Source organism: Oncorhynchus nerka, linkage group LG8 (assembly GCF_034236695.1).
Source record: "Oncorhynchus nerka isolate Pitt River linkage group LG8, Oner_Uvic_2.0, whole genome shotgun sequence".
Taxonomy (NCBI): domain Eukaryota; kingdom Metazoa; phylum Chordata; class Actinopteri; order Salmoniformes; family Salmonidae; genus Oncorhynchus; species Oncorhynchus nerka.
In genome coordinates, this window is record NC_088403.1 from 22,349,087 (window position 1) to 22,373,005 (window position 23,919).

The following is a 23,919-nucleotide window of genomic DNA, read 5'->3' on the forward strand; positions in this document are numbered from 1 at the left end:
TCCTAGATCTGTGATTTGGGGCAGCAACTCCCTTTCTAATAAATTATTCATGTAGTCAAGACTCTCAGCACAGCTTGAGGAGCAGAGGGGCAGTGTGAACGGGCCACACACACACAGAGAGCACTGGTACAGTGAACTCATACTTCGGTCAGTTGTGTTGCCGACTGTGGCCATAAGGAAGTAGCAAGATCCGATCAGCTTCTCTGGCCTATCGTACTCACACACAGAATGACTGGAAACAGCTCATTAAACTTCCCCTGTACCTACCTCATTCCTGATCAAGCTTTTGTTTAGTTAGTTCCCTTATATGGGCTAACCTTTCTAGATATTTTTTTTAGCTTTTTCTAATGTAGGTTACTTTTCTGCCGACTGGGATCTACAGTCGTGGCCAAAAGTTGAGAATGACACAAATCTTGATAATGACACAAATATTAATGCGTGTCATTCTGCTGCCTCAGATTGTATGATGGCAATTTGTATATACTCCAGAATGTTATGAAGAGTGATCAGATTAATTGCAAAGTCCCTCTTTGCCATGCAAATTAACTGAATCCCCCAAAAATATTTCCACTGCATTTCAGACCTGCCACAAAAGGACCAGCTGACAGTGATTATCTCGTTAACACAGGTGTGAGTGTTGATGAGGACAGGGCTGGAGATCACTCGGTCATGCTGATTGAGTTCAAGTAACAGACTGGAAGCTTTAAAAGGAGGGTGATGCTTGGAATCATTGTTCTTCCCCTGTCAATCATGGTTACCTGCAAGGAAACACGTGCCGTCATCATTGCTTTGCACAAAAAGGGCTTTACAGGCAAGGATATTGATGCCAGTAAGATTGCACCTAAATCAACCATTTATCGGATCATCAAGAACTTCAAGGAGAGTGGTTCAATTGTTGTGAAGAAGCCTTCAGGGTGCCCAAAAAAGTCCATCAAGCGCCAGGACCGTTTCCTAAAGTTGATTCAGCTGCGAGATCGGGGAACCACCAGTACAGAGCTTGCTCAGGAATGGCAGCAGGCAGGTGTGAGTGTATCTGCACGCACAGTGAGGCAAAGACTTTTGGAAGATCGCCTGGTGTCAAGAAGGGCAGCAAAGAAGCCACTTCTCTCCAGGAAAAACATCAGGGACAGACTGATATTCTGCAAAAAGGTACAGGGATTGGACTACTGAGGACTGGGGAAAAGTCCTTTTCTCTGATAAATCCCCTTTCCGATTGTTTGGGGCATCCGGAAAAAAGCTTGTCCGGAGAAGACAAGGTGAGCGCTACCATCAGTCCTGTGTCATGTCAACAGTAAAGCATCCTGAGACCATTCATGTGTGGGGTTGCTTCTCTGCCAAGGGAGTGGGCTCACTCACAATTTTGCCTAAGAACACAGCCACGAATAAAGAATGGTACCAATACATTCTCAGAGAGCAACTTCTCCCAACCATCCAGGAACAGTTTAGTGACGAACAAGGCCTTTTCCAGCATGATGGAGCACCTTGCCATAAGGCAAAAGTCATAACTAAGTGACTCGGGGAACAAAACATCGATATTTTTGGTCCATGGCCAGGAAACTCCCCAGACCTTAATCCCATTGAGAACTTGTGGTCAAGCCTCAAGAGGCGGGTAGACAAACAAAACCACTCAAATTCTGACAAACTCCAGGCATTGATTATGCAAGAATGTGCTGCCATCAGTCAGGATGTGGCCCAGAAGTTAATTGACAGCATGCCAGGGCGGATTGCGGAGGTCTTGAAAAATAAGGGTCAACACTGCAAATATTGACTCTTGCATCAACTTCATGTAATTGTCAATAAAAGACTTTACACTTATAAAATGCTTGTAATTATACTTCAGTATTCCATAGTATCAAATGGCAAAAATATCTCAAGACACTGATGCAGCAAACTTTGTGGAAATTAATATTTGTGTCATTCTCAAAACTTCTGGCCACGACTGTAGATGTTCCATGACTAAATGGTGTGCTGATCTTTGTTGGCTGTGTTGTTCAGTCTCAAAAGGGACAAAACAATATTAGAAGACAGTAACAATACCCTAAAACATTGTTAGAATCTGCCCTAGAGTAGAGATATTAAATAAATTATTTTACAACAGAAGTTGAAGGAGACTAACTGGATTGAAGTGGATGATTAGGTGGCTGAGGTATTAGGCGAGGCCAGGTTAAATTAAGCCAAGGCACCAGGGTTAACAACGATACTCCTAATTTATATTAGCATGATTCACCCACTCGTCACAGTCATAGCTGGTGTTGCTGTGTGTTTGTATTACACACACAACTTTTGGCCATGGTCTCCACAGGTTTTGTAATTGGGGCTTGTAAGGCTTACCTTCTCCCTGCCTCCATCAGAGCCATAAATATTACATTACTCCGGGGCCCTGTGTGCGTGTCATTCGGTTGACCACACGGTTCGTCGCTGATGTGTGTATTGTAGTCGGACCCACAGGAGATCCACCTTTGACTGACTCAATCTAAACAAAGGATGACAAGGTCCCTTTGTCTGGAGCAACCTTCCTCAGGACACAGACACACATTTGGGTTATTCTTTGAGGGATAAACCAGTCGCCTGGCAGAATGTATTCAATTCAGTAGTCTCTACAAAGATTGGACGCACAGGCACTTTCTTCAGATTAAATTAGAAAATCAACTTGATTAGATGAACCTATGATCTAACTGCAGATGATCTGTTTCTGTTCTCACTGGAAATAAACCAATGAAACCTGCCCTGGTCCTAGAGTAATGGCCTTTATTTTATGAGGTCTAAGTACAACACTTGTGTTCAATCTGACAACACGGTCTTCATTGAGTTGGCGTGTGCTCCAAACAATGTGTTTATTCTATTAAACATGTGTCCATTATCACAACTAGAGGCCGACCGATTAAATCGGAATGGCCGACTAATTGGGGCCGATTTCAAGTCCATAACAATCGGAAATCTGTATTTTTGGGCGCCGATTAAAAATGTATTTTATTTTATACCTTTATTTAACTAGACAAGTCAGTTAAAAACACATTCCTATTTTCAATGACTGCATAGGAACGGAGGATTAACTGCCTCGTTTAGGGGCAGAAAGACAGATTTTCACCTTGTCAGCTCGGGGGATCCAATCTCGCAACCTTACAGTTAACTAGTCCAACGCAATAACGACCTGCCTCTCTCTCGTTGCACTCCACAAGGAGACTGCCTGTTACGCGAATGCAGTAAGAAGCCGAGGTAAGTTGCTAGCTAGCATTAAACTTATCTTATGAAAAAAACATAAGCACTAGTTAACGACACGTGGTTGATGATATTACTAGATATTATCTAGCGTGTCCTGCGTTGCATATAATCTGACTGAGCATACAAACAAATCTAAGTATCTGACTGAGCGGTGGTAGGCAGAAGCAGGCGCGTAAACATTCATTCAAACAGCACTTTCTTTGCATTTTGCCAGCAGCTCTTTGTTGTGCGTCAAGCATTGCGCTGTTTATGACTTCAAGCCTATCAACTCCCGAGATGAGGCTGGTGTAACCGAAGTGAAATGGCTAGCTAGTTAGCGCGCGCTAATAGCGTTTCAAACGTCACTCGCTCTAAGCCTTCTAGTAGTTGCTCCCCTTGCTCTGCATGGGTAACGCTGCTTCGATGGTGGCTGTTGTCGTTGTGTTGCTGGTTCGAGCCCAAGTAGGAGCGAGGAGAGGGACGGAAGCTATACTGTTATACTGGCAATCCTGAAGTGCCTATAAGAACATCCAATAGTCAAATGTATATGAAATACAAAATGGTAGAGAGAGAAATAGTCCTATAATAACTACAACCTAAAACTTCTTACCTGGGAATATTGAAGACTCATGTTAAAAGGAACCACCAGCTTGTTCTCATGTTCTGAGCAAGGAAATGAAACGTCACCTGTCTTACATAGCACATATTGCACTTTTACATTCTTCTCCAACACTTTGTTTTTGCATTATTTAAACCAAATTGAACATATTTCATTATTTATTTGAGGCTAAATTGATTTTATTGATGTATTATATTAAATTCAAATAAGTGTTCATTCATTATTGTTCTAATTGTCATTATTACCAAAAATATATATATTTGGCCGATTAATCAGTATCAGCTTTTTTGGTCCTCCAATAATCGGTATCGGCGTTGAAAAATCATAATCGGTAGACCTCTAATCACAACACTGCCTTCTGTTAGTGTTTTCCTATTGTTTCAGAGTCTATTCCATGAAGTGCACTTGTATATTGGATATTGTTCACCTATTACCTTTTTAGCACTATTGGATAGAGCCTGTAAGTAAGCATTTCACTGTAAGGTCTAGTACACCTGTTGTATTCGGGGCACGTGACACACAAACTGATTTGATAATGGAGCATCCATTTTGAAAACACTGTCTTAAGTGTTCTAGTTAATTCATTATATCATGTGTTCCAATTGGTTTCTTGTTCACTATCAAGTACACTAGCATCCATTTTGGATACAATATTTTCTATGAGTTATTGTGGAGAAAATAGGCCTCATTTCTTTATTGAAAATGACGCTCAAGTATTTAAGCTAGTAAAGTAGACCTAACTCCACAAAAGCTGTGTGTTAAACAGTTTCCCTTCGAGAAGCAACTCATCCCATTGGTCACTTTTGATTATTGTGATGCTTTTGACTGAGCCAGCAAATCTGGTTAGCACAAGTAGGTTTGAATGAATAAGGAAAAAACTGAATTCTAAAACTTCAGCACCTTTGTCCCAAAGCATGTTCCTCACTGTCATTTTTGGAATGTCTTAGATTAAAACAGAATCTTCCTAGCCAGCCCCTTTCCGTCTTCTCTCTCCGACTCTGACCCCGTGGTTAGTATTTGTATTTAGCGGCTGTGTGTGTCAGTGTGTGTAGGTATCCCTCCATCTATCTTCCACCCATCAGTCCAGTCACATTCCTGCACGCATCAAGCCGTGCCAGAGACCACTAGTTGAATCAAAATGTGTTAGTGCTGGGCTAGAACAAAATTGTTCACCAACAGTTAGGGTCCCCTAGGAATGAAATGTTGAGGAGTAACACTGACATAGCCTGCCAGACAGAGGAGAAGGTAAGATGTAGAGAGAAAGAGATGGACAGATACAACGTTGACACCTGATCATAGGATTAATATTTAACAGCACAGGCCAGGGCTCCCAGATGCACTCAATAGTGACTGGACCACACACACACCTCTATGTGTGGGTTTTCTTTAAGGTCACATCAGTGTGTGTGTGTTGTTTCTGCGTGCACATTTAAGAGTCTCTGCGTGTGTGTGTGCGTGTAACCCCAGACCCTGCTGTGTTTGGCCCTGATCTAGGGCCATGTCGATACTTGAGCCTATTGGTTTAATGGGGAGAGGGACATCTTTATCAACTCACCCTTGGGACCACCTGAGAACAGCACACTGTTGGTGGAAACACCTCACCCCAGCCACACTCTCATTGTGTGTGTGTGTGTTCCTGATAGAGGAAAATATGTTTGAAATGACTAATTATGTATACATTCCAATCAGAAACTGACTAGTCCAAATGCTATAATGTACTGTCCCTCTTGCTCCCTTTCACAATTGTATATAATGTAGGTAGGAAGTTTAGTAACAATGAAGGTCTGTTCCTTAAGTTCATTCAGTTGTACAAATCTCCAGGTGGTGGGAACGGGCCATCTCCAAAATGGTCGGGAATGTTGATTTATGCTGACTGGCCTTGACTTCGTGCTGATAACGCGGAGGCTTGAGAATTAGAGGGGCCCTGTTTGTGAAACGGAACGTTTGGAAAACGCTGACGTCATTTTCAGTTTATAACCTGTGGTAATGTGTGTAAGCATTTAGTACTCTCTGGAATTAAACGCTCTTTACCTGGCTTTTAAGACTGGTCTCGATCTACTTCATGCATAATTAATGAACTTACACCTCATTAATGAATAGAAACGAATGTGAAATTGGTTTTGGCAATTAAAGCATAGAGGAATCTAAAATTCCTCTATCAGTTCCCAAAGGCCAATGTTTTGACATACAAGGCCTCGAAGGCAAGAGTCAGCCTTTCTCTCCTGCCTTCAGGAGGTCGTTACAGATAGAAACACTCCTAGAAAAGCGCGGACACCATGTTATCCTATTCAACATGACAGAGAAGCATGGCTGTTCTACATTATATATTTATATCTGAACATTGATATGTTGCACCTCATTGAGTGGAACCCTGGTGAATATGCCCCAAGCATTGACGTTGCTTGACATCACTATAATGAGCAGTGGGTTTGGCTTATTTCAAGCAGGTCTGCTTCGAATGCACAACCAATCACGTAACGACCCTTGGAACTGATAATGACATAATTCCCCCAGTCCTGCTGACGCTAACAGTAATGTGCACACACACACACACAGTCCAATGTTGTAGGACACTAAAGCTTTGTTCACATTGCCAGTTTAAAGTGAGTCAGATCCTATTTTATTGAATATCTGATTCAAATCGGTTCTTTTTCCTGCAGTCTGAATAGCCAAAAGCACATAAAATTGGTTATTTCAGGCCACATTTCAAACCACCTTCATAGGCAGTTTGAAATCAGATACAAATCTGATTCCTGGCCATGCAACTTGTGTCTGAATGGTCAAATACGATTTATTTGCCTTCAAGTGGTTTTCAAACTTAGCTACTGTCTAGGAACAAGATATGCCTAATATGTTGACAGTATATATATATATTTTTTTTTTAAAAGTGGTAGTTAACTAGCTTGTTAATTGTTTACAAATGAGTGAATGTGCTAGAAAGCCAAACAGCTACTGTTACCTAGCTAGCTAGTTGACTGCTGTGGCTAGCCAAAAATGACTAATTTCTCAAGTTGGATCATTAAAAGTGTTCTTCCACTATGATTTTTAAACATTCAAATCAACTGGAACATGTCCATGGCAAGCATTGTTGTCACTTTAGATTGATACATAACTTCTAACTGATAACGAACACCACCAATCAGTCTCCACCACTGCACAGACCAGTCATTACTATGAATACTAGCTTACCCATGTCTGCAAATGTCTTGTCTGAACACGCACATCAGATTTGGTCATTTTTAACTTTCTGTTTGGACAGTCAGTATTCCAAAATGGATTTGAAAAACAAAACTGACTTGAGCATTAAGGCCTACAGTGTGAACAAGGCTTAAAATGAAATGACAGTCATGGGCTGTGTATGTAAAACTTGGCTGTGGCAATTGTTTGTGGGACCATGAAGGGCACAGCAACCACTAGCCATCAAAGCCTGTGCCTTGCCGCATAAATACCAAGGGCTCCACTGGCAATACTGAAAGTCAAGGGCTTTTGTTCACAATGCATTGCTGGCAGGAAGCAATGCATTAAAAATCCCAATGCACTTTCCTCTTTCTAAAGCTACAACACTTGTTTAACTGCATTGTGTGTGACTATAACAAAGCTTACTGTTCTAGGTCAATCCAAAACAGTTTGCAAGTCATCCCTTCTTATCCAGCCGGTAACATGGGCGGTTCAACGTCTTATCTAAGCTTTATTTTTATAGGCGTTATTATGTGTTGTTTAAAGCCAGTTTTCTTGGAGCGACAGGTGGAAGGACGTGAATGCTATTGGATCATTATCAGTCAGTTGTAGGTAGGTTCAACTGAATGTGATGGTGCAATTTATGTTATTACAGAGAAGTTCTCCCCTTAGAATATAATGGGTAAGGATTTCGATGAACTTCCCTCAAAGCACCAACCTGGAACAATAAATAATGCATGTGCCTAGCTGAAAGCTGTCGATAACAATGGGTAGGACAACTGATGACTGTGTTGCCAACATAGGGACTATATTGTGTAGACTAAGTCTCAGAGGTGTAGTCTCTTCTCTCCATGACCCATGAAAAATATTTTACACTTCACTAGCTGATTAAATGTGTCTATTAATCCTTTATCAAATACTTGTGAGAGGAAAAGGTTGCACAAAACTTTGTCTACTACAACAACCAAGGCCTCTATCTTCCCTGCTCAGTCTCCATGGTACTGGCAAACAAACAAGGCATGTGTGTATGATGTGTACAGGTGCTTAGTCATCTTTATGCTGTGGAAGGTGCATTATTATCCCAAGCTGCTAATGCAAGCAAGAGTGGACATACAAGTAAATACAGTAGAGCAGCGGGGTCAAACTCATTCCATGGAGGGCCGAGTGTCTGCTGATTTTTGGTTAAGAACGAGACAACCAGATGAGGAGTTCCTTACTAATTAGTGATCTTAATTAATCAATCAAGTACAAGGGAGAAGCAAAAACCTGCAGACACTCACCCCGCCGTTGAATGAGTTTGGCAAATGTGCAATAGAGCAGAGTTCTCCAATATCGGTCCTGGGGCCTCTCCAGGTGCACATTTTGTTTTTTTTGCCCTAACACTACACTGCTGATTCAAATAATCAACTAATCATCAAGCATTGATTAGGACCGAGTTTGGGAAACCATGCAGTAGAGAGTAAAGTTTGTGTGTTCCACTCAGAATGGCTACCGAGTGGTGCAGCTGTCTAAGTCACTACAGACACCCTAATTATAATCCAGGCTGTATCACAACCGGCTGTGATTAGGAGTCCCATAGGGCTGCGCACAATTAGCCCAGCGTCATCCAAGTTTGGCCGGTGTAGGCTGTCATTTTAAATAAGAATTTGTTCTTAACTGACTTTCCTAGTTAAATAAAATGTAATTCAATTGGCCAAAATGACTTAACTTTCCCCGATGTGGCAACCTGGTCTCAGAGTATTTCGTATTATTTTGCACAGAAACCCGAGACACTACAATTAGTATGATATGTAACCATTCCAAATGTAACTTAAGACAGATGGTTAGTTAAGGCAAAAACTAAAAAGTGGGGTGGTTGGTTGCTCCGTGTGGGCGTATATCGTGAACATCTAGCAACCCAAAGGTTGTGAGTTTGAATATCATCATGGACAACTTTTGCATTTTATCAACTACTTTTTATACGTTTTGCAAATTCGTAAGATAGTGTTTTGGGAATGCGTAACATATAATACGAATTGTAATTTAACATACGAAATGGGTGATGGATAACCAAAAATGATTACATACCATACGAAACGTACAGTAAATTACAGAATAATACGACATTTTCTGAGACCTGGTTGGATGTAGTACTAGCGGTCAGTACGTGGCGTGTTTGTCTCTGCCAGAAGCATATGCTGCTAGTTAGCTAAACCAGTGTAGTTTACCTGGCTAACTGGCTAGCTGGGTGGCTAATGACAATCAATGACTGATGTAACCTAGCAAATAGAAAACTTGCTATATCTGGCTAAACAATGATTAACGGGACATAGCTAGCCAGCTAATATTAACGTACTGGTGGAGCCTAGGCTAGGAAGATTAGTTGCGTTAACAATACGCAAGGTTAACTATAACCAGTTATCAAACAAGCCAGTTAGCTAGCTAACTAAACACGACAGACACCGGTTTGTTTTTGACAACCAACAACAAGCAAACTTGCTAGCTACGCTAACCAAGTTCAGCTGCGCAAGCATAGTGAGTGCCCCGTCAGTGGCCTCCCGCGCGCTAAGGTACAGCGCTGCTAACGCGCTAGCTTGGTTCCCAAATGAAACCCCTTTGGGAGTTAATTGTATTTTGTCTCTCCGCCTGGTTCATATCGATTGACACTGACCTGGAGAGATGTTTGAGGATCTGTTTCTTGATCAGCCCAGCCATGACCACATCAATTATTTATCCCAGCGATGCAGTTAAAATTCTCAATTCCGAGTCAGGGTGCATTTTTTGTGGTCTTTGTGAGACTAGCCCAGTTCTCGCTCCCTTCCCACGGAGATTTGACAGGGAAAAACAAACCTCCGAGACACAGCTAGCTTGCTTCAGAAGGCAAATAAGCCATTACAACTAGTGCTAAAGTCCATCTTCACTGCAACTGCACCTGGAAACACGGCCTGTGCTGTCACGTCTGATGGGCGGGCGGCGACCAAAGTCAAAGATACAAGACTTGCGGGCGGAGCATGGATGACTCAGCATTACGTCAGCATTGTCCCCTGTATTGTTTTATTTTAGAAGTGAAACCGTAATTGCCTGTTTTTACTGTGGCAGAGTACATCCGCACGTGGAGATATTTGGCGGTGGGGCTGCTGCGATTTTTTTCGCCGACGGGGCTACGGTCTACCTGTGAGTCCAGTTCCAGTTTCCTCTCGAAAGACTGTCATTCAGTGACCTCTGGTGGACAAAGGCAGGGAGAGGGGTCCAGTGTCAGCTGTCATCTATCAAGCCCATCACCTCTCAGGCCCCTCTCTCCAATGCCAGGACCATCCCTTCCTGGTCTGACACATTAAACATAATCTTTTTTTCTGTTTACCACAGAGAGGATAGCGTCCAAACGACTGACAATTCATTTTAGGTCGAAACTAATACACAATGAACGGTACGCAGTGTCCTTCGCCCCCACGTACATCTGCTATCTATAACACAACACTTCACACACCAAGTTTAAGCTAAAACATTGCACAATGATTATACTAAAATGATGGCATAGCCTAAATTAAAAACTCTGATAATACTTTTATTTCCCTTTTGACCCACATTTTTATTGTATAGACAGTCAGGGGAAATCCATTATATCAAAAGTATCAGTTAAACACAAACATTAAGATCCCCGCAACAAAGTGTACAAGCTGTAATGATATGCTAACATTCATTCAGCCATTTTGGCAGTACAGTCATATCAGTGAGTACGTTTACATGCATGGCAATAATTAGATATTAAACTTACTATAGCAATAGGCAGATTATGAAAAAGTAATGTAAACACCTTTACTCTGCTTACTGTATCTTAATCAGCGTAAGGTCAAAATTGAAGTAAACATATACCGATTAAAACACCCGGTTTTCTGAGCAATCTTTCAAATTATTAGGACATGTAAACACCTTAATCGACGTTCCAGTAGTGTATTTGATCTGCGCATGTGCTAACACCAGCCGAGCAAGGCTCTCTCTATGGCGTGAGTGAAGTGAGTTCGGAACAACTGAATGTATGCGTCTTAGAAGTATTTTTCACATATAAAGTTTCTATGTCCGAACTAAGATTCAAATATGCTTCTCAAAAATAACACCCTGAGAGTCTGAGAGATGATGAGGGCCTGAGAGTCTGCAGTTAGACTATTGGACAACGGCCAAAGTGCTTGGAGTGTACAAATCAGATAACTAAATCATCCTGCAACTTTGATCAAACCTTTAAAAACACACGTGAAAACAATTATTTTGTGGCAGATTCATAGAAAACAGAGCGTTTTGTTATCCATTTTATGTCAAATATGCATTTATTTTTTATTGCGGTGCTAGCTACATGTTATTGAAACTATTCAAATGTCCAACTCTATAGGTTTTCAGTTTGCAATCGGTGACAGCAATCCCATCATGATTTGGAGGGAACATAGCTACATAGCATTGGCTAGTGATTCGGTTACGCTGATTAGGTAATAGTATGCCAATAGCCTAATGACTTCGGCACAATGGAAGAAATTGAATATAGGCCTATTTGTTAACATACATTGTTAATAGAAAACTTTTTTTTTTTTACACGATTAGTTGTTCGAAACACTTCCTGATCTGGTATAGCAACATGCCTTGGCTTGAGGGAACTCTAGGAAAGGATGTCGAGGCATACACAATAAGGCTACTCTAGTTGCCACGTATGAAGGAAGGAGCAAATGAGAGGGAAAAAACTACCCAACAACCCCTCCTCTTTACTGTTGGTACAGTATTGAAACAAATTACATCAGTTGATTTCTGAGATCATTATTTTTCTAGACATGTTTAGGCTATCCTATAACAGGATTTTGGCTAAAATAAGCAGGGTTTGAAAGACATGAAACATCAATGGGCCTAATTCTATTATTCCAAATAAATAGGCCTACTTTTTTCCTCAACTTTATCAGAACTAGTTACTGTGTTTCTGAATAACACTAGTTACTGTGTTTTCTACATAATTCCATAGCCATTTGAGATATAAGGCAAGTACAGCCACCAATTTTGCAGTCAGAAAGTCAGGTCCCACAACAAGAGACGCCCCTTTTTTTGCATACCTCGACGCGAACGGAGTTCTAGGAAAGCCACACCGCGCTCACTGATACGCTAAATGTACAGTGAAGACAGTACACAGCATCTGTAGAGACCAGCCTCACACTTCCTTGGACCCCCTGGTAGAAAGCCACATCAGACATGACTGCGAGACACAGAAACAAGAACAATTTAAGCGAAAAGACTGCTTCACCCACGCAAGATGACGTGGCGAAGACAAGTCCGAAACCTAGTAGTAATGCTAGCCCCTCAATCCAGGGATCGGGGTCAGGGAGTTGGGTCAAAGTTATAGCTGCTTTATGTTATATCGCATTAGTAGCCGCTGCGGGCTTTGCTGCTATTTATCTACAACAAGTGTTGAAAGAAGTCCACCAAATCAGCAGCAGAAATGAAGAGACCGTACGGAAAAATGCAGAGGTTGCGCACAAAGTAGAGAATGTTCTTCAACGGGTAAGCAATTCAATCGATTTAGGACTAACCACTAGCCATTTAATCACAAGGTCACGAGATAAGGCAGGCTGTTGAAGACCGCACACCAAAACTAGATAGGATGAACATATAGACTACAGAGAAGAAATGGCTAGAAGAGGGCCATCTCCCCCTCCTCCAAAAGATTGATGAGCTGGCACACGAAAAGTACAGATGCAATCTATGCTATTCTTTCCTAGAGAGAGAGTACTGACATTGCAACAAAAACGAATCCAGGTTAATGGAAATACTGCCTTCTTTCAAATAAAAAGGGATGTTATATTTCTATAGAATTGAGGAATGCATTGATATAATGTATGCACATTGCATCCTATAAATTATCTTACATTTTTATCCAACTAGCTATGTTACTGCATGAATTAATTCGGTAAATCGGCTATTCCTTCCTTCATCCATTCACTTCTTTTCAAGCCTTCATGTAACTTCACCTAACTTGTCATGCGTAAATTGAGATCTCCCAGATTGAACTAAACCAGTTTGAACTGGATGCTTACAGTTGTTTATTAAAGCTGCATATGTAGATCTATCCCACAGGCTGAGAAATAGCTGAGTTATGTAATAAAGCAACGTAACCTACTCATGAGTTACTGTAACTAGGTAAACGTGGTAAAGAAACCCCTCAGGGAAAAACATTTTCTAAGAACACACATTCAACAAGTAAATCCTGAAACATGCATTGCAGTCTCCTATATGTAAACGTCCTATGTGAGGCTGTGTCAACTATTGTTGTATAAAGCTACAGTATGTGATTAACTGTGTCTTCCACTGCAAGCTATAAAGTCTATTTCAATAACTACCAAGGCAAAAAACTATTTTGTCAGGCAAATGACTGGTCAGGGATAGGCTCTTCCACCCTCTTCCAACTTTCTTGGAATGTATTGTACCTGTGTTTCCTGTACATCCAGTACACAGGTGTGACTATACAGATGTACAGCTTTAAACCTGTGTTATACAATTTAATAGTAGTAATAGTGTTAGATAATGTGGCTATTATATTATTTATGCATACATACTGTATTTATAGTATGGATGTGACCGATTGTAAGGATGTGACCGATTAATAATTAAAGACTAATCAAATAATCATTAAGGCCCTAATTTGTATTGATGACCAAAGGTTGACCTACACTGAGTGTACACAACATTAAGAACACCTCCCTAATATTGAGTTGCACCCCCCCCCCTGTGGTTGTGTAGGTGGACAACGTGAGGGGCGCTGTAGACGGGTTGGAGTCGGCACTGGGCATCATGCGGGCAGAGCAGGAGGTGGGGAGCCGGGCGGTGAGGAAGAGCGAGGTGGAGACAAGGCGGGTGGAGGAGGCTCTTCAGAGGCTCCAGAACGAACTGCTGGTTGACCTGTCAGAAGGCATCAAGGAGGTGAAGGAGGCCAGAGAGCGGGACTTCTCTTCCCTGGAGAAGACGGTGCAGGAGCGCCTGGCTGAGTTGAGTGCCTCCATCGCGGCCAGCGTGACTGAGTTCACCGAGGCCCAGGGTGAGACTCAAAGTCAGCTGGCTGACCTCAAAGCCCGTCTGGATGACATGGAGGACCCGGAGCTGATCAGGCAGGAACTGTCCACCATTGTCGACACCGTCGCCGGGCTCAGCGCCACTAAGCAGGCCACCGATGAGTCTGCCTATTCGCTGAGGGAGCAGATCGCCGCGGTGGGGGTGGAGCTCCAGACCCGTAACCAGGAAATAGCCTCGATGTCGCAGGAAGTGGAGATGGTAAGGTTGCTGGTGCAGGAGACGGCGGGGAGCCTGCGGCAGCAGGTTTCGGGGGCAGAGGCAGGCATCCAGGCGTTGACAGATCAGGACCAGAGCCTGCAGAGCAGCCTGGAGCTGGCCACCGAAGCTCTGCACAGTCTGGAGAAGGAACTGCGGGGGGAATCGGCCAGGGCTGAGCAGAGGTCCGACGGTCTGGAGGTCAGACTAAAAGTGTCGGAGGAGGGCGGAGACTCCCTGGCCGCGTCGCTAACAGACCTGACTTCCAAGTTTGAGGTTCTTCTTGCCAAGTACGATTCCCATGAGAGCACGCTCGCCGCTCAGGGCACGGCAGCCGAGAAGGCCCGGGCCACTCTACAGGGAGAGCTAGAGGAGCTGAAGGGCAGCCTAGGGGAGCTCCAGTCCAACGTGGTTGCACTGAGTGGCGCTCAGACCAATCTGGCTTCCAGGGACTCTAGCCTGGGCCAGCAGATAGAGGGGCTGGAGCAGAAGCTGGAAGTCTCCAAGTCAACCAGCCATCCCCCACCAGAGCTGGAGAAGCTGAAGAGCACCGTGGATGGCCTGGTGGGGAAAGCTGCAAAGCTGGAGAGCCATGAGAAGGCCATCGAAGCCTTACAGGGGTCACTACAGAAGACCATTAGCTCATTGGAGGCCTTGACCAAAGCCTCAGCCGAAGAGCAAGAAGGTGTAAGGGGAGCGTAGGAAGAAGAGAAGGAGGAGGGGGTAGTGATCAGGAGGGGTAGACTGGGTTGGGTCAATGAGAAATGGGGAACGTGGACTGCTGTGAATTTTAATACAACACTGCACTGTAGTTTTTTGTTTGTTTATTTGAATTTTTTTCTCATTTGAGTTTTTCATTTAGTCAGATTATGTTACGGGTGGTTTCACAAACCCAACTTGCAATATAAGCTCTTGTTCAGGAGCGTGTTATGGTTTACTGATTTGTGTTTTGTTACAAAAATTAAATTGGGCCACCACATTTCTGTGTAGACAAGGCTTTGAATTGATTTACATGTATATTATCAAATCTTCATCGTACATTGTATGTTGCTAACTCACTCCAACCTTCTCCGTGACAGATGCAAGGTAGCCATTTTGCACACCACCACACTTCATCAATCTCACTGGAGGTGAGTACTGAGGTGAAAGGTGAGAGTGGGTCGGTCTGTTTCTAGAAGATCATTGGATAAAGATCATAGAAAATCCTTCATAGGATACAGGCTACAAGGTTAAAGCACTCCCAGTTCATTTAAAGGCTCACTCTAGGTCTGTGCTCCAAATGGCTCTCCATCCCCTATATAGTGCACTACTTTTGCCCAGGGACCATATGGCTCTAGTAAAAGTAGTGTACTACAGTGAGCTCCAAAAGTTTTGGGACATCAACTCTTTTTGTTGTTTTGGCTCTGTACTCCTGCACTTTGGATTTGAAATGATATAATGACTGAGGTTAAAGTGCAGACTGTCAGCATTAATATGAGGGTATTTTCACCCATATTGAGTGAACAGTTTGGAAATTACAGCACTGCTTGACATAGTACCGTTATTGTAATGGTGAGAGGTAGGGATGTTTGGGGAGTATGATATTTGTGCCTCTTTCTCACTCATCATTATTCACGATTCATTCAGGACTATCCATAATCATGGTAGCATCCATTCATTTTTATTGTGGACAAAATAATCTGACCAAAACAAACAGCAAATGCATCCAACAAATATGTAGTCACATAATTGATGTAGTCAATGTGTGCTATGAATATGGGATCAAATACTAAACTTTTTACTACTTGAATACACATAAGTGAATTTGTCCCAATACTTTTGGTCCCCTAAAATGGGGGGGGGGGTGTATATGAACAAAAAGTGTTGTAATGTCTAAACGGTTCGCCCAATTTTGATGAAAATACCCTCAAATTAAAGCTGAGAGTCTGCACGTTATACCATTTCAAATCCAAAGTGCAGGGGTACAGAGCCAAAACAACAACAATTCCACTGTCCCAATACTAATGGAGCTCACCGTATATAGGGAATGGGGTGCCATTTGACATATAACCTGGCGCTTCAGACTGACTATATAAGTGGACTTAACAGTCTGTGATGCTTATTGGAATAGTTCATTAGGAAACACTGCTGGGACAGTCAAGCGAGAATTTATTGAAAGTAATTACTTTTCATCTGAAGAGGGAAGGAGATTGCTTGAGGCTAATTCAATCATTTTCTGATAGGCCACTTATAACCTGATTTGAGCCCTCACACACACACACACAAACCTTCCATTCAACAGGTGCCATTTCCTCAACATGAACAAGGAAACGCATAAACGTGTATATGGAATACAGAGTACACACAAACTTCAAATTGACAATTTATTAAGCACATCCCTCTCACACGAAGAACAACATATCCAAGGCTTTAAAACACGATCTCTGCAGTGTCCTAACACCACTACAATGGGGTTGTGACAGTTTCAAGGAATGGAGACAGTAAATACATGTGGTGTGATCTGTACATGTAATTAGCTCTAGTTAAAACAGTGGAATGGTGTCCACACTCTTTACCCAAAGACCAGCTGCAATCTGCGCCCTGTCTGGTTGTCGTTGAGCAAATCCAGGTATGTGTAGGTTCAACTCTACCTTTAGAGATGACATGCCAATGTGCATGTTAAACAAGTTGTGATTGGCCTTTGGTGATTGGCTATGAGGTTGTCAGCTCATTGTTTGGCTCCGATACATACTTCCTCCTTCAGACATACATTTCCTGTAAAACACCTGGAGGCTTACTCAGCGGAGTAGCCCTAGAAAAGCAATCAATAGATTGGCATGCTACCCTATCCCACAAGATCGTCATGTTTGTTCTACACAACATATTTCTATCAGAACATACGGCAACCCACTGAATAAGCCCAAGGTTTTTTTTTTCCAGAGGAGTGCAGAGTCAGCAATGTTGCAGATGAAAATGTTAAACACAGAACAGAAACAACTCTCTGACATGAATCACAGCTCTATGTCACACATTTCTACCTGCATTGCTCTGCAGTCAGCCCCATTGAATAAACTCCTGGTGACAGATTGCACACCCTGGTGTAAACACAGGCAAAGCTACATTGCATTGCAGGCTGCAGCATTCAGTATTCTATTTAAGGTCCCTATACCTTTAAACCACAGACTCATTTCGATTCATGGCAGAGAGATGTAGAAACTAGCAAGACTAGCTAGCCATGTGAAACCCCAGGGCATGTATTCAGCACTGTGAACTATTGAGAACATTGCAGGTAGAATGTATAGCGCTGACATCATTCCTTATTGGACAGAACAGAATCATATTGTAACATAACATTCCTCCTGAACAGGCCACTTAGCCTGAGATTACATACCCGTGTGCAGGTCACACAGGGGTCAAGCAGTGTTGTTACAACCCACCCACTGGCCAGACTGACAACTGATAAGGGGGAAATTGTTCCAGAGACTGCTCACATTCCAAAACTGTGGATCAGCAAGACCTCTCATTCACCATGATTGATGCCATTTTTCTCAAAAAATAACATTCCAGTCTCCTAGGACACAGGTTGGCATTTATTGGGATGACTCATGTACTGGAGGCAGCTCTGCAGGGTAGACACTAGCTGGCGCAGCCATAAAATCTGATTTTAAACCTAACCTAAACCACACTACTATCCTTAACCCTAACCACACTACTAACCTTATCCCTAACCCTAACCACACTACTAACCTTATCCCTAACCCTAACCACACTACTAACCTTATCCCTAACCTTAAATGAATTCCAACAAGCACATTTTTGTTTTCCTGAATTTTGACGCTATATAGAGAATTTGACTTTGCTACTGGCCCTTCTAGTGGAAATTGCTCAGCTCCGCCTTAGGACAAGATTCCTCGCAATAAATGCCAACTTACTCATAGGACAGGTTCATTCAAGGATACAATTTGTAAAGCAACATACGTTAGTCAGCATTCTAGATAAAAGGCCCAGTTAGTCTCAACCTAACCCCTAGGATTTACCTCTCAACCCCCTAAAGATCTGTATAGGTATACAGTCAATGGAAAGTATACTGAAATGTACATTATAGGGGGAGTAACCTGTTCCTCTGTGGGTTCCACCATATTGCTCACATTAATCAAGATCTCTGGGGGAGGGGATCCAGAAGTACCTGTTGCAAGGGCTAGGTGGGGTTGACCATGGGTGTACAGAAAGATCAGCAAACTCTGATTTCAGATTCTCAAAAATTTGCCGTTTATTGTAAGGGAATGATTGGTGACAAGCTGAAAGTTTGCCATTTACTCTGTAGATCTATAGCATATAGAAAAGCACTCATTCACAGCTCTCCTTCCAGTGTCTGAGGGAGGGCTTCAATCATGTTGACTTTCTGCAAAAGCATCTCTCCTCCCACTACGGGCATCTCAGGCTCAACTATCTGACTCAACTGCTGTGTCACAACTCCTAGGTCCTCCTCCACAGCGCTGAGGTTAGAGAATGTCTGCCGTAGCTCTGCGATGTCCTCCTCCCTCTTGGTCAGATCCTCGGCCAGACGGCCAATCCTCAGGGTCAGCTCATCCACCTGCGGAGCCAGCGCCCCGAAGTCCCGCTTGATGGCCGCCACCTTGGGCTTGAGGTCGCCGGCGAAGGTCACCGTGCGGACCAATCGGGCGCGGCCGCTTTCCAGCTCCCTTAGGCGCTCCGAGATCTGCCGGTCGTTGGCGAACAGTTCAGGTAGGCGGCGTTTGAGCTGCTCCAGGGCTTGGGCGTTGCGCTCCGTGGCACCCTTGAGGTCCTGGATGCGGTCGATGCTGCCGGCCAGCAGGTCGCCGATACGTTTGACCATGCTGCGTTCGGCCTGGGCGGCCCGCTCCTCCAGCTCCCGTACTTTCTCCAGGAGAGACTCCACCTCCGACTGGAGCCCATCCATCCGACGCACGTCTGTCCTCACCGACGCCACCTAGGAGATGGAGGAAGAGGAGAGGAGGAAGATGATTAATGGGCAAAGCCTTACATTAACGGTCTTTCTATTCTAATGCCACAGTTCTGTTCAAGTTGCCTCTGGTTTTGAGAGACTTCAACCTTTACGTACTTGGAATATAAAGTTCTTGGTATTATTACATGTAACTACATAGTACTGTACTATGTAACTACTTTAAAACATACTATTTCCAGCTTATTACAATACAGTGATGGTTCCAGGAATCTTATCTGCAGTTCCTGTGTAATTGCCTGAGTTATTACCAAAGTAGTTGAGGGCATTAAATGGCTTAAATCATTTTTTTTTAAAGAAAGCACAGTAAAGCATAGGCTGCTGCCAAACCTTAGTGTTGACATCCTTAGTGATGGCAAAGGTCCGTCCCTCGATTTGTCCCACAGCCTCGGTCAGTGCTGCCACGCTGTCCTGGAGCAGGCCGCGTTTCTCCGTTAGGCCGGACGCCCAGTCCTTCAGCCGGCTTACATCCCGCTCCAGGGCCTCCAAGTGGGGCAGGAGACCACCAGGCTGCCTCTCTAGATGCTCCAACAGGCTCTGGACACCCTCGCACTACACCAGGAAACAGGTGGACAGACAGAACAGGGCGGCCATTTTAGAAAAGAGCTTTACATAGGAAAAGACTGACCAGCTAGACCATGCAGTCATAGACCGGTAGATAGGATTAATTGAAAAACATGCAGGAAGACGTTAAGTTACACAGAAAGCTGATGTTTGGTGAAAATAAATAGAGCACATAAATGGGTAACAACACTAAGATATTTGAGACAGGTTTTAATTTACTAGATATGCAAGATAGGAGAGAGAAGACAGTTAACCAAATTTGAAAATGTAAAAGATTCAGAGAAACACTAATAAGGCGCATTTATTAGAAATGCAATACTGGCATAACTGTCAAACTCATTCGAATATAAAATGTGTATTAAAAAATGTATACAAACTCAACATTTGAGTATATTGGAGTACCGGTCACAATTGTTCTCCTTTCAGACACCAACAAGGCAACAATAATATCCTTTACAGATTACAGGAGCAGTGTTTGGGTGCAAACCCTACATTCAGTTGCTGACTTTCAGCAGCCAGTGCAGATAACATTGATTGGTTCCCATATGAGATAGTAGCATGTTTGTGAGAAAAGAACTTAAAACCTATTGATGAAACGTATTGCTAAACTTGAGCAATAGCAAGTTAAAATGCACAAATCACACAACGTAGCAATGGTTTAACTATGTGAGGATTTAACAGCAGTTTTAAAACAAATGGAATGACAGGACCACTCCTTCCCATGGTTTACACACGGAGGTCATCATTATGCACCGGCTAGGGTGGCTCATCCTGCTCTGGGTCCTTGACCTTTCACCCCTCCCTCTCTGGCGTCCCAGAATTATCCTGGTTGTCCTGTTGTTCCTCCCCCCTGCTGAGCTGTCCCAGGGTCTCCTTGACAACGGCCAACTCATTCCTCATCTTGAGGATGCTGTTGTGGGGCTGGAGGGCGTCCAGAGCCTGCTTGATGTCCAGGATCTCCGTCAGGGCTTTAAGCATGCTGTCCTCTGTCCCAAACACCTGCAGTGTGAGCTCCTCCAGCCTTCGCTCCGCCACTCCCATGTCCCCCCCCCCAGCCTCAGAATGGATCGCACTGCCTCCTCCATAGCCGGGAGGTGAGCCTCGCACTGCTGGGCCCGGGAGATGTGCTCCTCTAGCTGGGCAACTAACTCGGTATCTACTCGGAGCAGGCTCCGGACTTGGTCCTCCAGTTTGTGGAGGTGCTTGGTGTTCCAGTCCAGCTGGTCCTGGGTCCGCTTGGCATCCTCGTCCTCGGTGTGGCCCATGGCGTGTGTGTTCCGCCGGGTGCTGTCCTCCAGCCTCTCGTCCAGCGCCCGGGCCCTCTGCACGGCCTCGTTCACCCGGTCCGTGGCTCCAGCGTGCGCCTCACATGACTGTCTTCAGAGAGGCCAGGTCAGAGGTCACCGAGGCCAGGCCCGTCTGCCACGTCTCAGTCACGTTGAAGAAGCGGGCGTTGACTGTTTGGAGATCGCGAGAGGCGGAGTTCTCGTCGTCCTGCATCGCCATGACGACGGCATGGAGCGAGGAGAGCTCACATTCGAGGCGCGTCGCCAGGGAGAAGGTGGAGAGAGCCCCCTGCAGGTCGTCCTCGGAGGCGGCGAGCTGCAGCCGCAACACAAAACAGGGATCGCTGTTTCTGGGGGGCTCTGGGATCCTCAGTACTCTCTCTCACACTCAATACAATCATACAAGTACAAATCCATGCACACATTCAGTTAAAAGATGTGTATTACAATTCTAATGTGATTTAATCACAGAAATCAATTCAACTGGATAGGCTATACAATCCAAGATGCAAGAATAACTGCAGCAATAAATACATGAATAATGCAGACATGTCTGCAGGGGCTAAATAATAAGGGGGAGGGGCCTACATTGTGACAAGCAAGACAATGACAGTACCAATCCACACAATGACATAAACACATAACAAAGCATAGACTTCTCTGCACAATGTTTTTGTGTCCTGTTCTTCACGGGAGAGAGATGGGTAGACAGAAACAAAACATACCTTCTTGGACACCTTGATGACTTCCTCCTCCATTTCAAGGAGACTTGCAGTCTTCCCAGACAGTAGTTTGTACTTTTCTTCCACGTCGAAGAATCTTGCATTCTGCTGCAATACAAACCTGTAATGTATGGGGGAAAATAAAGTCATGAATAGGCCAACTCAAACATAAAATTATTAATTTCCTCTTGTTTGGCCGAGATTAAAGTAAATAGGAATTATCCATAAGCACACGGGCCTTTATAAGTAAATATTTGCCTTATGCAATTGAATAGGCTTACTTTTACTTACCATGTAAGCACTATGCAAACTATCAGTGACAGTAGACAAGTTATCGTTTTCACATCCAGGGAGGACGGCGAGGAGCTTTTACGTTCAGCCACGCTATTTCCTTCGGTAGATTTCGCTTCATCTTCGGAAGTGTACTTTGAAGTTTCAACCGGTTCGTCATTTAGTTTCTGAGCCGTGGTCTTCTTCCTTTGCTTCACTTCATTACTTGGCATTTTTGTAGCCTACAACAAAGTTTCGGCTTGCAGCTTCCTTTTGCCTACTTGAAAAGGAATTGATTCAAAGTAGCAGATGCGACTGCAAGCGACAATGGCCCACAGCTCTAGAAGTTTCGCAGCAGACTAGCGCAAGAAACTCCATCCAAATTCAAGTTAAATGTATTAGTTCAAATGTGAATATAATTTAGAATATTTAGGTATTTCAGATAATCAAATAAACCTTACAAGCATTCTACTTGCCCAAGCATAGAAACAAGTCTACATATCCCGTAAAGAAATCGACCTCTTAAACGAACCTTGGAATTTGAGGAAAAAGAGCAAAATGCGTCAGCCAGCCACGTCGACCGCTGACGCCAGAAAATATTACAACGTGCCGCCCGCTAGATGATGAGTAGGCCTAGGCAACGTTCCCCAATAGACCGTTTGAGGAAACATGAAAAACGGTGATATTTCAAGTTTGTAAAAGCGAATTGGTATTAATGCGAATAAATGATGAGTAGAAGCACAGTTATGAGCGCACGTCATTCATGCAAAGGAACACAACATCAGTGGTGGAAAAAGTACTCAAATATCAAACTTGAGTAAAAGTAAAGATGCCTTAATAGAAAATGAATCAAGTAAAAGTGAAAGTCACCCAGTAAAATACTACTTGAGTAAAAGTCTAAAGGGATTTGGTTTTAAATATACTTACAGAAAATGAAAGAGCACAGTTATGTGCGCACTTCATTCATGCAAAGGAACACAAAAGTAAATATAATTGCTGAAATATGTTAAAAGTAAAAGTATGAATCATTTCTTATTCCTTATCTCAAGCCAACCAGAAGGCACAATTATCTTGTTTTTATTTATTTATGGATAGCCAGGGGCACACTCCAACACTCAGACATCTTTAAAAAATAAAGCATTTGTGTTTAGTGAGTCCGTCAGATCAGAGGCAATGGGGATAACAAGGGATGTTCTTTTGATAAGTGTGTGAATTGGACCATTTTCCTGTCCTGCTTAGCATTGAAAATGTAACGAGTACTTTTGGGTGTCAGGGAAAATGTATGGAGTAAAGAGTACACCGTTTTCTTAAGTAGTGAAGTAAAAGTTGTCAAAAATATAAATAGTAAAGTACATATATAAAAAAAAAGACTTAAGTAAAAAATACTTTAAAGTATTACTTAAGTACTTTACACCACTGCAAACAAAAATACCCACAAAAAAAGGGGGGTAGCCAAACATTCAGTTTATTTGGCCTTGAGCAAATTACATTTCACCAATTTACATACAGTGCCTTCTGAAAGTATTCACACCCCTTGACTCTTTCCACATTTTGTTGTGTTACAGCCTGAGTTTAAAATTGATTAAACTAATATTTGTGTTACTGGCCGACACACGTCAAAGTGGAATTATGTTTTTGGAAATGTTTTAAATTAATAAAAAATGAAAAGCTGAAAAGTATTGAGTCAATAAGTATTCAACCCCTTTGTTTTTGCAGAGTAAACATTTGCTTAACAAGTCACATAATAAGTTGCATTGACTCCCTCTGTGTGCAATAATAGTGTTTACCATGATTTTTGAATGATTATCTCATCTCTGTACCCCA

The 23,919-nt window shown here is 43.1% G+C and overlaps 4 protein-coding genes across 7 annotated transcripts in view; 1 reads left to right on the forward strand and 3 right to left on the reverse strand.

Moving 5' to 3' along the window:
• Positions 1–10,142, reverse strand: part of LOC115132929 (bridge-like lipid transfer protein family member 3B) — a 46,259-nt gene extending 36,117 nt beyond the window's left edge. For 2 of the 4 annotated variants that reach the window (XM_065021517.1, XM_065021516.1), the window contains exon 1: positions 9,648–10,138. In XM_065021517.1, coding sequence (XP_064877589.1) covers positions 9,648–9,691 — 44 coding nt within the window. In that variant the 5' untranslated portion in view covers positions 9,692–10,138. Of the gene's footprint in view, positions 1–9,647 lie in introns of all 4 variants that reach the window. The other 2 variants (XM_065021518.1, XM_065021519.1) reach the window with 2 other exon arrangements.
• Positions 10,143–12,032: 1,890 nt separating this feature from the next.
• On the forward strand, positions 12,033–15,248 carry LOC115133687 (cytoskeleton-associated protein 4-like). Its single transcript, XM_029667174.2, has 2 exons — positions 12,033–12,508; positions 13,745–15,248. The coding sequence occupies exons 1-2, from the start codon at positions 12,200–12,202 to the stop codon at positions 14,969–14,971; spliced, it is 1,536 nt and encodes a 511-aa protein (XP_029523034.1). The 5' UTR covers positions 12,033–12,199; the 3' UTR covers positions 14,972–15,248.
• A 1,370-nt stretch (positions 15,249–16,618) lies between these two features.
• LOC115132930 (inhibitor of nuclear factor kappa-B kinase-interacting protein-like) lies at positions 16,619–22,684 on the reverse strand. The gene is made up of 4 exons (XM_029665653.2): positions 22,117–22,684; positions 21,829–21,946; positions 19,584–19,805; positions 16,619–19,220 (listed from the first exon to the last, which is right to left on the reverse strand). Exons 1-4 carry the CDS (start codon positions 22,326–22,328, stop codon positions 18,600–18,602), a joined length of 1,173 nt encoding a protein of 390 aa, XP_029521513.1. The 5' UTR covers positions 22,329–22,684; the 3' UTR covers positions 16,619–18,599.
• Positions 20,779–21,504, reverse strand: LOC135572998 (inhibitor of nuclear factor kappa-B kinase-interacting protein-like). The gene is made up of 3 exons (XM_065022053.1): positions 21,490–21,504; positions 21,222–21,419; positions 20,779–21,190 (listed from the first exon to the last, which is right to left on the reverse strand). Exons 1-3 carry the CDS (start codon positions 21,502–21,504, stop codon positions 20,780–20,782), a joined length of 624 nt encoding a protein of 207 aa, XP_064878125.1. The 3' UTR covers position 20,779.
• Positions 22,685–23,919: the final 1,235 nt, after the last annotated feature.

Bases quoted from the DNA above. Each gene is read 5' to 3' on its own strand.
- LOC115133687 (XM_029667174.2), top strand. From the start codon at position 12,200: ATGACTGCGAGACACAGAAACAAGAACAATTTAAGCGAAAAGACTGCT. The intron at 12,509-13,744 runs GTAAGCAATTCA...GTGGTTGTGTAG, and splicing joins TAGAGAATGTTCTTCAACGG to GTGGACAACGTGAGGGGCGC.
- LOC135572998 (XM_065022053.1), bottom strand. The intron at 21,191-21,221 runs GTGACCTCTGAC...CTCTGAAGACAG, and splicing joins GGCAGACGGGCCTGGCCTCG to TCATGTGAGGCGCACGCTGG.
- LOC115132930 (XM_029665653.2), bottom strand. From the start codon at position 22,328: ATGCCAAGTAATGAAGTGAAGCAAAGGAAGAAGACCACGGCTCAGAAA. The intron at 21,947-22,116 runs GTAAGTAAAAGT...CATACATTACAG, and splicing joins GTTTGCATAGTGCTTACATG to GTTTGTATTGCAGCAGAATG. The intron at 19,221-19,583 runs GTTTGGCAGCAG...TCCATCTCCTAG, and splicing joins CTAAGGATGTCAACACTAAG to GTGGCGTCGGTGAGGACAGA.